This window comes from Cebidichthys violaceus, unplaced genomic scaffold (assembly GCF_023349555.1).
Source record: "Cebidichthys violaceus isolate CVI_PGR_0920_01 unplaced genomic scaffold, fCebVio1.0.p SCAF_55, whole genome shotgun sequence".
NCBI lineage: Eukaryota > Metazoa > Chordata > Actinopteri > Perciformes > Stichaeidae > Cebidichthys > Cebidichthys violaceus.
In genome coordinates, this window is record NW_027176761.1 from 1,484,518 (window position 1) to 1,499,517 (window position 15,000).

Below are 15,000 nucleotides of genomic sequence, written 5' to 3' on the forward strand. Positions count from 1 at the left end.
GCGACCCTTGTCACAGCTTGCATATGTCGACCAAAGAGGGATTTTCCTCCCTCTAAAGCTTTGTTTGTTTCATTTGAATACTTGACAGTGGCCTGAAGAGGAATAATTCTCCATTATTTCACAAATATTTTGAATTCTCTCTTCGATACAAACACAATTTACGAGATAGATTAAAATATGAATACAAAAATGTTGTGGCATGAGGTCCAATGTCTTCTACTTCCTCCCATTACGTTAAATGTCTTGCGACACCTCATGTACTTTGTGACCCATTCAGGGAGTTGCGACTCTCAGGCTGGGAACCACTGACTATACCGTGACCTTTCAGTATTTGCCTCCCAAGTGTGATTTATTGATATGTCTGTGTGTGTGTGTGTGTGTGTGTGTGTGTGTGTGTGTGTGTGTGTGTGTGTTTGTGTGTGTCCAGTGCCTGGGAACCTGGGGAACCGTCTGGAAGCTAAGATAGACAAGCCCACACTGGTCAGCTGGTTGTGCTACAAGAAAACCGAGCACTGGTTCCCCCTGTGGATTGACCTCAACATGTTCATGCCAATAGGTTTAGACTGCTGGATTGATAACATTAGGTAATGCTGACTGTCCTTTAATGTCTGTATTATGTATCACCTGCAAGCATTGTCTCTATACCTGTTCTTGTCTGGGTCTAAGTAGTCAGAACCAAACGTTCCCCAATGTGACTATGATAATGTCTGAAAAAGAATGAAAGTCCAGCTTGACTAGCCGGGACAATTATACTGGGGGAAGCACAATATTTTTGTTCTTTTTCAGATTTCATTAGAGTCACATTCGCAAATGTTTTCGCCCAACTGGACTGACATGAATGTCCGTTTGCGTGCCACAGACTTGTTTACAACCGGACGACTCGGCGATCATCCAACTCACCGGGGGTGCAGGTGCGGGTGCCAGGATTCGGGCAGACATATCCCGTTGAGTTTCTTGACTCTAATAAACTGGCTGGTGAGAAAAAGAAAAATGCATCTGTGCTGGTGGATTTGGTTGTGGATTCTGTCATCTGTCCGTGCATTTCTTTGTTGAATAATGCAGAAATGATAAAAGATTTCATTAAAGCAATGTTAACTAGGAATTCGTCCAACACGCCGTATAGGCACTGTGCTTAATTCCTATACTGGATTTCTTTGAATATCTTACATGCACTTTGGAGCTCAACTGCTGATTCAGCCATCTGAAATTATTGACTAAGTCTGCTGCTTGTTTTTTGCAGGTTATTTTTACACTATGGTGCAACATTTGGTCAACGTGGGATACACCCGAAACGAGACAGTCCGAGGAGCTCCGTACGATTGGAGATTAGCTCCTAGTAAGTCGCAAAACCACACATGAACCCTCACATGCACACTCACTTAGTAAGAGATTTGCACAGTATATCTAGCGTGTGTTGACTGGGAAGTAGAAACCGCACAGGGAAAAGGGGTCTGCGGACCAACTCAGCTTGTCATTTTGAAGGAATAAAGTCCTGCGTAGTTGCTATTTGGGCTCCTTTTCCCGATGATATTCATTAGTTAAACAACAGAATGAAATAGAAACAAATATGCATGTGACTCATAAAGGCCCCTTTTATTCAAAAACTGATTTAAAGCTCCAGTGATCATATTGTTTTCATAAAAGCTGCATCCATTTTTCTGGCCACTTGGGGTCAGCGGAACAAGCTCTAAACACACCATTGACATACTGTATTATCGCCAAATGTCAAGTCGTCATGGCGCACGCAGAGCGACATTAGCATTCATTTGGAATCGCGTTTGGCCTCCGGATATATGACATAAGTCTTATATTCACTTTCTTTAGGCCACCAGTGACTCCTGAGGAAAATGTATGACTCTTTATGCTCCATGTGATTACCAGCTATTTGCGAACATTGTGCCTGCCAAACCCACAGATTATTAGCAACCCGACTCAACTATTAAAAAAAATGTGTTTGCTCATTGTTTTGTTTTGATGGTTGGCAGACAAAGGGGCAAACAGCTGGTGAAGAAAGTCAAACATTTAGCAGCTAAAATATGTTTTACGCTCACGAGTTGGTGGAGACCAAAACAGAGCAAAAAGGAGAATGAGAATACATTCAGGGGGCCAGAAAAAACAGGACACAAAAAATGTGTTACAAAAGCTAGCATGTTAGCCACACAATAACAAGTTTATAAGGTGGTAATATGTCATACTGATAGGATGATAATGTATGTTAATTACGCACACTTATGCATGCACTTATGGAAGTTCCTGCGACCCTCCTGTCACCCTCCCCCCACAGATGAGAATGTGGAGTATTTCACAAAGCTGCAGGACCTGGTTGAGGAGATGTACGAGCAGTACCAGAAGCCTGTCTACCTGCTGGGACACAGCATGGGCAGCCACTACGTCCTCTACTTCCTCAACCACCAGCCTCAGGCCTGGAAGGACAAGTACATCAGGGGCTTCATTTCCCTGGCGGCTCCATGGGGGGGTGCTGTAAAACCACTTAGAGTCCTGGCGTCAGGTACTGGCAGTGTACTTACGATAGAATACAGTGCAACAGAAGAGGCTCATAACGTTTTGTATTTTTTGCTATCTACCATACGACTTCTCAGGGCAGGGTTAACTTTGAAACAACCAACTACATTTTTTTGTCAAATTTGCACCTGCAACTGTGATTAATTAAGCCCTCCTCTATTTTTTCCTGGACATTGCAGGAGAAAACAACGGCATCCCGATGATTTCCAACATCAAGATCCGCGAGGAGCAGAGGATGGCAACGACTAATCCCTGGATGCTGCCATCTGAAACAGTCTGGCCAAAGGACCACGTGTTCATCTCCACACCGACCTTCAACTACACTAACCGGGACTACCAGCGCCTCTTCACGGACATCAACTATGAGGACGGCTGGTAACCTAACAGCTCCCATGTTGTAACACAGCCTTACCATCAATCACCCACCTCCATTTTAGATGCACTATATTCCTGACAATCCAACTGCTTTGGAAATCTTTAATGATTTACTGATAGGTGACTTAGTCATAGCAGTATGATCAGTTGTGCCACTTAAGATGCATGAGAACCTGGTCAGTTCTGTAAATGACAGCTTTGGGGGCAGATAAGTATGGAGCTTCTACATTACATGTTTCGCCTTCATGATAGACAATATACAGGACACAGCAGTGTTTCACTGAGGTTGCATTTGTGTAGACACATTATTGAGAGGAAGAACTGGTAATGATAGAAACTATTTAAAGCCCCATATTGTAGAAAGTGATGCGGCGACCGGAACATGATGACCAATCAGAGGTGTTTCAGCAAGGGGAGCTTAAAGGGACAGGCACTAGAAACGGAGCGTTTCAGACAGAGGGTGAATACAAGTATATTCAGGCAGACAGCATGAGGAAAATAAAGTGGCTTTTTGAACATTAAAGCGTGTAAACATCTTTAAGTAGAGACACTAAATACAAATACAGCCATGTGACCCGCTATTAACATGAAAGCATTGATTATAATTGCTTCAAAGTATTGGTTCTTGTTCCACTCCATTTCACAACCCCCATCACGCTCTTGTTGGTTCCAGGCACATGTGGGAGGACACCAAGAACCTGACCAGTGATCTCCACCCACCTGGTGTCGAGGTGTGGTGCATGTATGGCGTGGGGCTTCCAACTGCGGTGACATACATTTACGACGAGGAGTTTCCCAACGTGGACCCGGTGGACTTTGTTTACGCCGACGGGGACGACACGGTGGACAGCTTCAGCATGGGCCTCTGCAAGCGTTGGGAGAGTCAGCAGGAGAAGCCCATCCATGTTACAGAGTTCCGAGGGCTGGCCCACCTGGACATAGTGTTCCATGAACAGGTGCTCAACCAAATCCAGCATATCCTGGAGGGCAAATCAGACCTGCCCAACGAGATTGACGTTCGAATTACAACTAAATAGAAGGCAACAGCATCTAAGAGTTATAAAAATAAAAAAAACACATGGAAGTGCTGGATTCCTTACATAGCTGACTTTTGAAAGTATGTGAAAAAACACATTCCACATATGTCCAACATTTAATAGCACCCGCTCCTAACCCAAGTAAGTAAGTAAGTATCTAACCTCAACTGCTGATGGGTTGCAGTGTGGGTTTGACCCTGATTTGTTTATTTTAATATCCAAGCACGATGATTACAAATATATAGTTTTTTTGTTTTTTTAATGATGGTTCGCTTAATGTTGTATTTTTCTTGCAGTCCATTCAGGCAACTTCAAATAGTGTTACACAGTACATCTTCTCAAAAATACACAATCCTGCTGTTTACTTTTGATGGATGATCACTTCATTAGTATTTTCAAAGTGCCAACTCACCCAATGACACATATTTATCATATTCCATGGGTAGTTAGAGCGTGACTGTAATGAAAAGGTTATGGGGACCTCACCAGTAGCCTTTTTTTTACTGTATAGGATGTATCTGTAATATTCCTATTAGGATTTGTATATTTGTATCTGTATGAAATATTTTTGAACAAAATATAAGGCTAATATACAGCAGTTTATATATGCGCATTAAACTAGCGATGTGAATGCATACTGTTCTGTGAATGCCAAATGTATTTGAAAGTTTCCACTTTTAATAAAGCATCTAATTTCACAAAAGCCACGCGTGTGAAATTATTGGCGGTTGCGTTCGAATCTAGCACTGTGTGTCAAACTTTGATCTCCTTCTGGCCGACCGACTACATCTGTGGTCGATGACTTTTGACTTGATTGCGGAAGTTGCGTTTGCCGGGTGGATCGTTCCGTAATCTGGACCTCGTGATCATCCCCTGTTTATTCACCTGATCATCCTCACCAGCGGTTACATTGTGGCAGATCCGAACAGAGGGTAACCATACGGACTCCTGCAGACCTTCACACAACACCGAGGGGGAGACCATGTCTCTGCTATGAGACATTTGGAGCCATGGCGGCTTGGCCACGCGTAACCGCCCTCTCTTCGCTGCTCCAGGTCGGCTTGTTGTTGTTGTTGTTGTCGGCTCGGAGCAGCGGGAGACCGCAGGACAAATGTCTCGGGGACAAGTCTTGTCAGCCCACGAGGCCCCCCGTGGTTCTCAGTAAGTGTTTTCTTCTCTTCAATGTTTGTTGTCTGCTGTCTGTTGCTAAATAATTGCGTAACTAATTGCCGCACATCAACAGCTAGCTACGGTGGGCGATATTGAAGTTAGGCCAAACTCCCTTCAGAATTTAACAAATGTAAGATCTCCTTGCATGTCGCATATGGCGTAGAGAGCTCAAAGTGAATCTCAACACCTTTTTAAAATTCGGCTAGTGTTTTGGCAATTCGGCTACAAAATATTCACCCTGTTTGTGAATACCTAGTTTATATTTCAACTTTTCTAAATGTTTGGCCCGACGGTCCTATCGTCTTCTTCCACCAAAACACTCAACCATTCGTCGCTGACAGTGGTGTGTATCAGGTTGTGTGTCGAATAATATTCGAAGAAAAGAACGATTTCGAAATATGTTTGTGCCGTATCGAAAACGGGCTCCAATCGATAACGAAAATGTATTTGGTCATCGTTTGTTGAGGATTTAATTTCGTTTTCAACGAAGGCATTTAAATATGCCGTGTTTTGAAAGGAGTTTGGCAGGGCATCGTCAGGAAAAAGGAACTCGAATATCGATGATTTTCAGAAAGTAAATGCCCTTATTACCACACCAGTGTTGACATGTATTGGCGAGATTAGTAAACATTTAAACCGTTATGTTCCTCTGTTCAATGGGAGCTGTGTTTGTGCGTCTGTGCGTGTGTGTGTGTGTGTGTGTGTGTGTGTGTGTTATGGTCTTTTTTTTCTTTCTTTTTTTTCATACAGCCAGAGCAGTGTAACTACCCTGATCATATGACTAACAGAAAATGACTCCCTATTACAGCCACCCAAGCTCCCAGGACGCTGACAAAGTCTAGGTCTAGACTATTCTATAATAATAATAATAATAATAATAATAATAAAAAAAAACTTTTTAAAAACAGAGTTTACAAAATGCTTTGACAGACAAAGCAGCAAAAGCATGGCAGTAATAACAATAACAGAAAGCTCAGTGAGACAGTTGATACGATGAAAAAAAACTAAGAAATGAATACAATTTAAACATGTTTTTGTAAAAACAACAAATAAAAATAAAACAGAAAAGGGACTACATCACATAAAAGCCAGTCTGTAAAAATGTGTTTTAAGAAGTGATTTAAAAGAGAATACTGATTCGGCGAGCCTTATCTTTTCTAGACTGTTCAATCCTAAAAACAAAGTTTTGTAAACTTTTATATCAATTTCATTTCACAATCCAGGTTATGAGCTATACCATAACACCTGTTAACAGTTTATGAAGCCGCAATTCCTTTTTCTTCTTCACACTCCATTATTAAAGGGTCTTGGGTTTAGAGGATTCTTATCTGTGTTTGTCCGAGTTACAACCACAACCTCTGATAGGAGCCCGTGTACAGCTGCTTGACCCACAGTGATCTCTTGTTGCGTGTGTGTGTGTGTGTGTGTGTGTCTGTCTGTCTGTCTGTCTGTCTGTCTGTCTGTCTGTCTGTCTGTCTGTGAAAAACAATGCGAAGGCAAAGGTGACTCATCTCTATGTATAACACACAAATGTGGCATTAGAAATAAGTGTTACCTTTATTTCCATCTGTCTTTAGCCAGATATCATTGACAGTACATTAGGTGCAAACTGCAATTTAAAAAAAATAAAATAAAATAAATTCATTCCTACAAACTACCACAACTAGTAGGTAATTACATTTATAGACAAATCCTGTGTGCTGCTTCTGTAATGTTGTGATACACTGACAGTGATGCAACCAAAAAGGCCTATTCAACTATGTACTAACAGCTGAAAGAGAAGAGTTCGCTGTAGGAGAATCAAGTCTGAAGCAACAAATTGTCTTAAGTTGCGAGGGTTGCTGTAAAAACAAATGTACCAGTGTGAGAACATTCTGCCATTTGGTGCTGTTTAGTCAAAAGAAAAGTTCAAAATATAACATTCAAACTTAACCGTGCGATTCCCAAGAGATATTTTTACCCAATGTCATCTACCAATTTTTTGTATTTGTCACATTGAAGTCAGCAATCTTTACATTTGAACAGAGTACAGAATATCTAATTAGTTTCAGCCTTTTTTTTTTTCTTCTTTTTAAATTTTTTTTTTTTAAAGAAAAAACTCATTGATGCTGAGACTGTCCATTAGCGTTTTGCCTTTTTTTTAAAATGAAAGTGATGCTACATGGCATCCATCATGAAGAATTGGCCTCATACGTCGGTATACGCAGCTTTCTGGCAGCAAAGCACAGATAAACAATGACGGAACATACATAGCAGAACAAAGTCCATTAAAAAGATAAACAAATTGTGAATGTAAAAAAACCAACAACATTGGATAAGATAAAGTGCAATGGCTTGCGTGTGCTAAATGTGCTACTGCCATTATGGTATACAGATAGCTGCATTAACAGTATGTCATTTTGGACACATTGCCAACGTGCTTCTCATCGTTGATGTGGCTAATGTTGCAGTTCCGGGGGATCTGGGCAACCAGTTGGAGGCGAAGCTGGACAAACCCAGTGTGGTCCATTACATCTGCTATAAGAAAACCGACTCCTTCTTCACTCTGTGGCTCAATGTAGAGCTGCTGGTCCCCATAGCCATAGACTGTTGGGTGGACAACATCAGGTATTATAATAATAAATTATGACATGGGTTTATGATGCTTTTTTTTTTTCAAATGTTATTGCTGTGTGAATTTGTGTGAAGAGATGAACTATTATTTAGAGGCAATAGTGATTAAATAGGTTAAGATATCTCGCCCTTGCTCTTTTCTTTTTATTAATTCTTTTGTGGGGGGCACTTGATTTTCTGAAAAAAAATCAAAAAAAAAAACAACAAGCTGCGGTGCAAATTCCAAAAGTGCAAATTCCTGGAGGTGTTGTCTGTACAGGATAAAAGAGTTGGGAAGATCGGGTCAATGATCTGGTTGACTTTGTGTGAACAGTTATCAACCTACATTGGAAATACTGACTTTTGGACCCTCCGTGTATCAGCGAGGTATGGATGGAAATATAGGGTGAGATAGCATCCCTTTAACGTCGCCATCAGCAATTAACTGAAACAGATGTAACGATGAGCCTGTGTTTTAGCCATTCAGCTTATCACATCGTCGCATGCTTTGTTAGTGCTTTACTGCAACAAAAATCCTGTGATGTTCAGAAATTAGGTGATTGAGAAGAGACATTTTGCAATAATTATTGCTCTGGTGTTTTTTTTACGTATCCAGGCTACCATGTATCATCCAGATAAAATGACTCCATTAGTTCTCATCTCTAGAACTCTGAACTTCTTAAATTGCAGCTAGAGAATTGATTTGTTGATCTTGGATCAAGTTATCCTGACTAATGCTAATATTGTGTAACAAAGGCAACATGATGAGATGATTCGTATAACTGACCGATCATGTGAACACATTTTGTAATGCAGATGCACAATAGTTAATTTAGAGATCAGAAAAGGAACTTTTAACTTAAGTTGGTACAAAACCAGAGATTAGATTGTAAATTCATCTTTCAGCAAAGTTCAGTTTCCAATCTGATTTGAAATCATTTACCTATGATTTATAAAACTGCCTCCAATATAAAATCAGTTGTTTCAGTCCATGTATACAGCACTCACGATGGAAGTACATTTCCTACGTTTTAGTTGTTTATTGGGTTAATCTTTTAAAGTCTCATGAACCAGCTAATTGGGAATAAAGGGCACTTTTGCAACTGTGGGCGTAAAGCTAGCTTATGTAACTTATGCTAACGTAGAGCTAGTTTATGTAAATTTTGCTAAATAGTGGCCACCATGTCCACGCAGGGCATTTAAAGGACAATGGTAGAAGACGTTAAGACAATGCATTGAGTCGGCAAATTCCCTCAGTAGTGTCAGTTGCTCAGCAATTATCATTCCAAAGTTAGCCAACATTAGCCACCATAATTTACCAGTCATGCCTGACCATTACTAAATGGGTATGTCATGTGTCAATGGATTTTGTAACTCCTATCATCATTATTCTTGATTTTTTTTAATTTGGAGGATAATCATGCTCTTAAGTATTGAAATTGCAGTTCCAATATTATGTGGGGTTATAAACAGGTTGAACATTGCTTTGGAGTCACTGGATATTTTGGATACTGGAGGGAACTGAAAAGGGTGATGTGATTCTGTAGTTTCTAAGGGGCATCTTTTTATTCTACTGTGTGGGAAGTGAATATATGGAGGTATATTTGCAGTGGTCACTGGAAATAAAACACCCAGGTGCGATTTGACTTGAGTTATGACTCCGCAAATGTGTTCAACGCAAATTGCAACCTCAGGAAGTAATTTCTCCTCCCGCCGCCCTCCCCCTTCAACTCTCCTGCACCCAAATAAAGAAAATATACTCGTTACCTAGACAACTACTACTAAGCTAGACTTCGGGAATGATGACACGAGTCATGCTACAGGTTTGTTCACGTTTACTGGAGGAGCGCCAGGCTAAATGGACACGGCACGGCACAGATGTAACCGACCGAGTTAGTTTGAGTTAAAACTTTCTGGTACATAAGGGCGTAACTCAGTGAAGATATTAATTAACGTTATTTCAAACTCTATCTTTTAAAAATAGCCAAGATCCAGTTGGAGCACATATCCATCAACCATTAATAATAGCTTTGGATAAAAAAATCTAGATTTCCTTGTAGTTTGAAAGTATTTTCCTGCAAATATTCACTTCTGCTTGGCAAACCCAGACATCTGCGTTCACATCTGCATTGAAGTTTTAGAGTTAGGGAAGTTGTAACTAACAAGGTGGTGAGACGATGGTGATTTCAAATGGGAAGTGGTCCTGTTGCCACGTAGTAAAATATATTTGTGATGTGTGTGTGGTTCACCTCAGATGCAGAACTGACACTGATCAAATTCTCCGTGTGTGTGTGTGTGTGTGTGTGTGTGTGTGTGTGTGTGTGTGTGTGTGTGTGTGTGTGTGTGTGTGTGTGTGTGTGTGTGTGTGTGTGTGTGTGTGTGTGTGTGTGTGTGTGTGTGTGTGTGTGTGTGTAGGCTGATCTACAACAGGACCACACACAGCACCTCGTCCCCGCCTGGTGTGGACATCCGTGTCCCGGGGTTCGGACAGACCTTTTCGGTGGAGTATCTGGACCCCAGCAAACGCAGTGTGGGTGAGTTAAAAAGCCCCCCCAAAACCAAACAGCTTTTTAGAGGAGTGAGAGCAAGCTGTCCTCACTGTCTCCAGGACTAAATGGGTCCTCACAAAGATAGACAAACAGGAATCGGACACCGCTTATGTGTCGATCTTCTCTTGTGTTTGTGTGTGTCTCCCAGGCATGTATTTCTTCACTATAGTGCAGGCGCTGGTCGGTTGGGGCTACACCAGAGATGATGACGTCAGAGGAGCTCCCTATGATTGGAGGAAAGCCCCCAGTAAGCAACTGCACACACACACACACACACACACACACACACACACACACACACACACACACACACTCGCATTCACCCCTGAGCCGTCGTCCTCACCCACAAATGACGAGCCCTTGCCTGTGAATCCCTAAAATACGCCTTTTTCGTTCTTACGGTTTTCACAAGTCTGGGAAGATGATGTCACTACTACGTTCATGTAGCTGCTCATCTCACCCGGACAGAAGTACAAAAGTACTGGAACATTTACAACATGGAACACGCAGAAACGGCTGCATTTCTGTTTTTAATTCAGCATTTAAAGGGACAGTTCACCCCAAAAGACATAAAATGCATATTGTTCCCCTTATCTGTTGTCGAGGTTGAACCAAGGTGGCTTTTAAAGGCCCATATAATAATGGTAATTTTGAAGGGCAAAAAGCCAATAGGTGATTAATCAGCTGATCAGAGCGGAGAGCGTTATGTAGCGTGAGCGGCTCCTGCCCCGTTTCTAGGCGGGGAAGTAGTTCGCACCTAACGCGGTGGTAACTCCGTCGGCTGTCGCACCTGAGAGGATATACGTTCCTCTGCTGTGGTGTCAGGACAATACCTCAGGCCTTTTATCTCACCCCGTTGCTAAATCGTTAGGATTTCGGATTAATTGAATTCCTGAAACTCTTTTTTGGCCAATGCCCTAGGCGTTCTCAGTAGGAAGCAACCCTAGCTACCAGTATGAATCGTTATGTACTTTGTCCGTACTTTACTATTGCCTACTGAGAACATTTTTTTTTCTTTCCCCTCACCAATTTATGACTAACACTGCCATTTGTCTTTTTCTCAGGGGATTTACCTTAAGCTCCTCTGATTGCTTCAGTCGTCACTTCAGATCACACGGTTAACGGACAGGGAAGAAGGTTAAATTGTTTTAAAGAACCAGAATACTTTGTTTGGTTTCAGTCACTTTTGAAATGGTAAGGACGTGATTTTATTCAAGTTTTTCACACAATAGTCACATACCACAATTTCAATTCAATGAAACAGTCTCTGTGCTGCAAGAGATCTTCTGGTCCACACTTCTCAGTGGATAAGACAGCAAAAAGGGTCTTGTTGTCCTCTTTTCTGAGGGGGTAAGACCCCTAAGTCTAGTTGGGGAAAAAAAACCAAACTCACAGATTCTCTGCTCTTTTTTTATGCTGCTAAAAAGCTGGAACCTCCTTCAGGTTCATGCGTCACTCAAACATAAGTCCTCCTGCTTCTAAGTCAGACACAGAATGTTACTGGTTTGATCCTGTTCTGAAGAGGAAAGATTATAAAAGTTTGAAATGACAATTTTATATAAGGCGTATATGCAGTTTATATGGTTAATCACATCTATCAAAACAAATAAAACAAGTTATAGGTTTAATCGCCTCTATCAAGAAATAAAACAATATATATGTTTAATGGTTATAAAAAGCAAACAAGATATATGCTGTGATGGTTATACTTTTATGCTTTCATACTTTTCTACGATCTTGTTACAGTTGCATTATATATTTGAGAGAGAAATTTTGGGATCGCTTTTGATTGGGACAGCACTTTGCTGCAACATATCACGTTACAATGACAACATCAAAAAATATTATGTACAATTGTGGGTATTTATTTTATACTTTTTACTTCCTGATTTGAACGTCCTCCAGACTCTTTCCTCACGAGATGAGAGGTAAATTCAAAACAATAGCAAAATGAAATGTTTGATGAATAAATATGTGTAATATAATCTCTGCTTCCATTCTACTGATTTCATGTGTTTATATGTTCCATCTTTAATCCTGAATGTTGCTGAGTAAATGTAATATTCCAGGCTGAACACCCATGTGCCGTCGTCTTCGTTTACCTTTTTTTACGTCTCCATGCTTCCACTGGTTACCCCCGTGTTTAACGTTGCATTGCTATGAATTGTGGGTAATTCCTTTGGGCAAATTCTGCAGAAGTTCGGATTTACGGAAAGGTTTCATAAAGGGCTCAAAATGTCTGCGATAGAAACCTCAAACACTCGATGATTTGACAGTGGGACAGCCCTAAACCCTCACAGACTTTATGTCAGTCCGTGAGTGTGGAGATTGGGATTGGGCCAATGAATATCTAAAGCGATTTAGTGTCCTCCGTGCATTTATGGCTGGAACACACAGAGTTCCACCGCTTTCTATTTTGAAAGGCGTCTTCTGGGAATTAAAATGGGGATACATGACCAGGGAAAGTTTTTGAAATATTCCCTATCAGGCACGCATATTTCAATTGGTCCACTCCTGTTAGAGCCTTCTATCTCAAAACCAGGAAGGAATTAAACGTTGAGTCTTGGAAGCGTTCCAGTCGAGTAAAGGAAGTACAGGGAATTCCACAGCAGGGCCAGAGGGGGAATATCGTTGACTCATTTTCTCTGTTGCTCTCTCGTCCTCTATCAGATGAGAATAAGAAGTACTTCCTGGCGCTGCAGCAGATGATCGAAGAGATGGCGGAGAAGGCTGGCGGGCCCGTGGTGCTCATCGCTCACAGCATGGGCAACATGTACACCTTGTACTTCCTCAACCAGCAGCCACAGGCCTGGAAAGACCGATACATCAAAGCTTTCATTGCTCTGGGACCGCCGTGGGCAGGCGTGGCCAAGACCCTCCGTGTGATCACCTCTGGTAAGAGATGGAGCCGGTATTATTGAGCCGGGTTTTGTGTGCCTATGTAGCGGGTCTAAAGCACTTCACGTTTTGTAGTAGACGAGAACAGTTCTCGCCCCCTGCCTTTCTTGGAAAAGTCCAGAATGAAACGAAGACATAATAAGCACTCGGAGATTCTCCACACAAATCGGTTTCTATGTAGAGGTTAGTTTTTATGCCTCTGCATCGGTGGCCGTGGAGGCATTATGTTTATGATTTGTTAGTGTCCTAGTGGACACAGTATCTCAGGAACGCCTTCAAAATTGGCTAAATGAGACTACAGAACGTGATCACACCGTGGTGTAGTTTGTTTTGGTTCATTGCGACCTTTTTAGCTCCATTTTGGTCTCCACCAACTCTCGAGGGAAATACGTGGCTCTTACGTTGCTAATTGCTCGACTATGTTCACCGGCTAGTTGCTAACTTTTTCAGTGTGCTGTATTGTAGGTTTATCAGAACTTTTCGACTATAAAAAGGCTGCCTGCTGCAGCTAATAACAAGGTTGATGACATTTAAGTGGTTGCTGTGATAACCCCAACAAATTAGTTAAAAGACTATAATGATTTATAGAGCTTAGGGGAGCTACAGAGTGATGCTGCTCTGTAAAGATTGGTAGTTCGGTCCATCGTTGCTCCTGAAGGCGGTGCCTACGGGCTCCGTAGGCTACGTGTGAATGGTTTGTCCGGACGGTGTGGTGGAAAAAACTATTCAATAGTACCGAGTGAGTCCTATAATACTGGCACAAGAAACATTGAGGAAAGAAGTTTGTCTTTTTAAAGTATTTATTCTCTGCGCAGAGAAGAGTCAGTCATCACACGGAGTGCCTGTGTTGTCTGTGGGATGGAGAGAGTGGCCACATCTTTGAGCGTGTTTGAGCACATCTTTTAAAGGGTCAGAGCATCAAGAGACGAGGGGGAAGGTGTGTTTCTCACCAAGACATCCGTTTTGTTTCTACTCTACACTTTTCACGATAGTACCCGACCCGTAATAAAGCATTTAGATCCCGGTAGATCCTGTGGTTTACTACCTCTAAGCTAAACACTCTGTGATTACTATATGCACTCCCTGACTGATCTATTGTAAACACTCACGACAGTTTAGATTTACGACTAATCTAATCTAAATATTCCAGCAGTACTCCCTTCCTGGAGAAGGAGGTTACAGCAGAAATCTCATATAGGATTGTCAAACATTGAATAAAGCAAAATAAGATAGTCACAGTAGAACATTATACAGCACAATGACATTTTCTATCACAACGGGCAACCACACACACACACATCACTGTATGAATGGGTTTGTGAATGACACGTAGCGTTATAGCGCCTTGACTTCTTAAGAATGTGCCATTTTTAATGGTGTCACGTTGCATCTATTACGGGCAACAATGTCCCCCTAAATTTTCAGTCATCTTTGGGCGGCCATCAAGGTAGACGAGTGCAATTTTAAAGGATGCGATTGGGACAGCTTGTGTAATAATGTGCAGCAACTGCTCACATCTACACTTTGTTCCTCTATTTCTATTTCTCTATGCTCCTGGCGTGCTTTCAACCGATAAACAGTACTGTGCAATACATTACACTGTATATTTGTGCGTCATGTGTTTCAGGTACGTCTCACAGGACTTTAGATACCACACAGTAAACCTCGCCGGTTTTTGGGTCTGCAGCTGGAAATACTATGCTTGGTTTCAGTTCTGTCACCAGTTTCTTCTCTCTACCTACAGGTGATAATAACCGCATCCCAGTGATCAGCTCGCTGAAGATTCGCTCCCAACAACGTAGTGCTGTCTCCACTTCCTGGCTGCTCCCTTATGCCAACTCCTGGCCCAAAGACCA

The 15,000-nt window shown here is 41.7% G+C and overlaps 2 protein-coding genes across 2 annotated transcripts in view; both read left to right on the plus strand.

Annotated features, from left to right (window-relative positions):
• lcat (lecithin-cholesterol acyltransferase) overlaps positions 1-3,997 on the plus strand; it is a 6,995-nt gene extending 2,998 nt beyond the window's left edge. Inside the window, exons 2-7 of the mRNA XM_068731994.1 lie at positions 428-584; positions 860-975; positions 1,241-1,336; positions 2,285-2,509; positions 2,703-2,898; positions 3,572-3,997. Coding sequence (XP_068588095.1) covers positions 428-584; positions 860-975; positions 1,241-1,336; positions 2,285-2,509; positions 2,703-2,898; positions 3,572-3,935 — 1,154 coding nt within the window. The 3' untranslated portion in view covers positions 3,936-3,997. The remainder of the gene's footprint in view (positions 1-427; positions 585-859; positions 976-1,240; positions 1,337-2,284; positions 2,510-2,702; positions 2,899-3,571) is intronic.
• A 777-nt stretch (positions 3,998-4,774) lies between these two features.
• Positions 4,775-15,000, plus strand: part of pla2g15 (phospholipase A2, group XV) — a 12,198-nt gene continuing 1,972 nt past the window's right edge. The window contains exons 1-6 of the mRNA XM_068731981.1: positions 4,775-5,096; positions 7,556-7,712; positions 10,113-10,231; positions 10,395-10,493; positions 12,917-13,141; positions 14,889-15,000. The exon at positions 14,889-15,000 is cut by the window's right edge and continues 1 nt beyond it. Coding sequence (XP_068588082.1) covers positions 4,946-5,096; positions 7,556-7,712; positions 10,113-10,231; positions 10,395-10,493; positions 12,917-13,141; positions 14,889-15,000 — 863 coding nt within the window. The 5' untranslated portion in view covers positions 4,775-4,945. The remainder of the gene's footprint in view (positions 5,097-7,555; positions 7,713-10,112; positions 10,232-10,394; positions 10,494-12,916; positions 13,142-14,888) is intronic.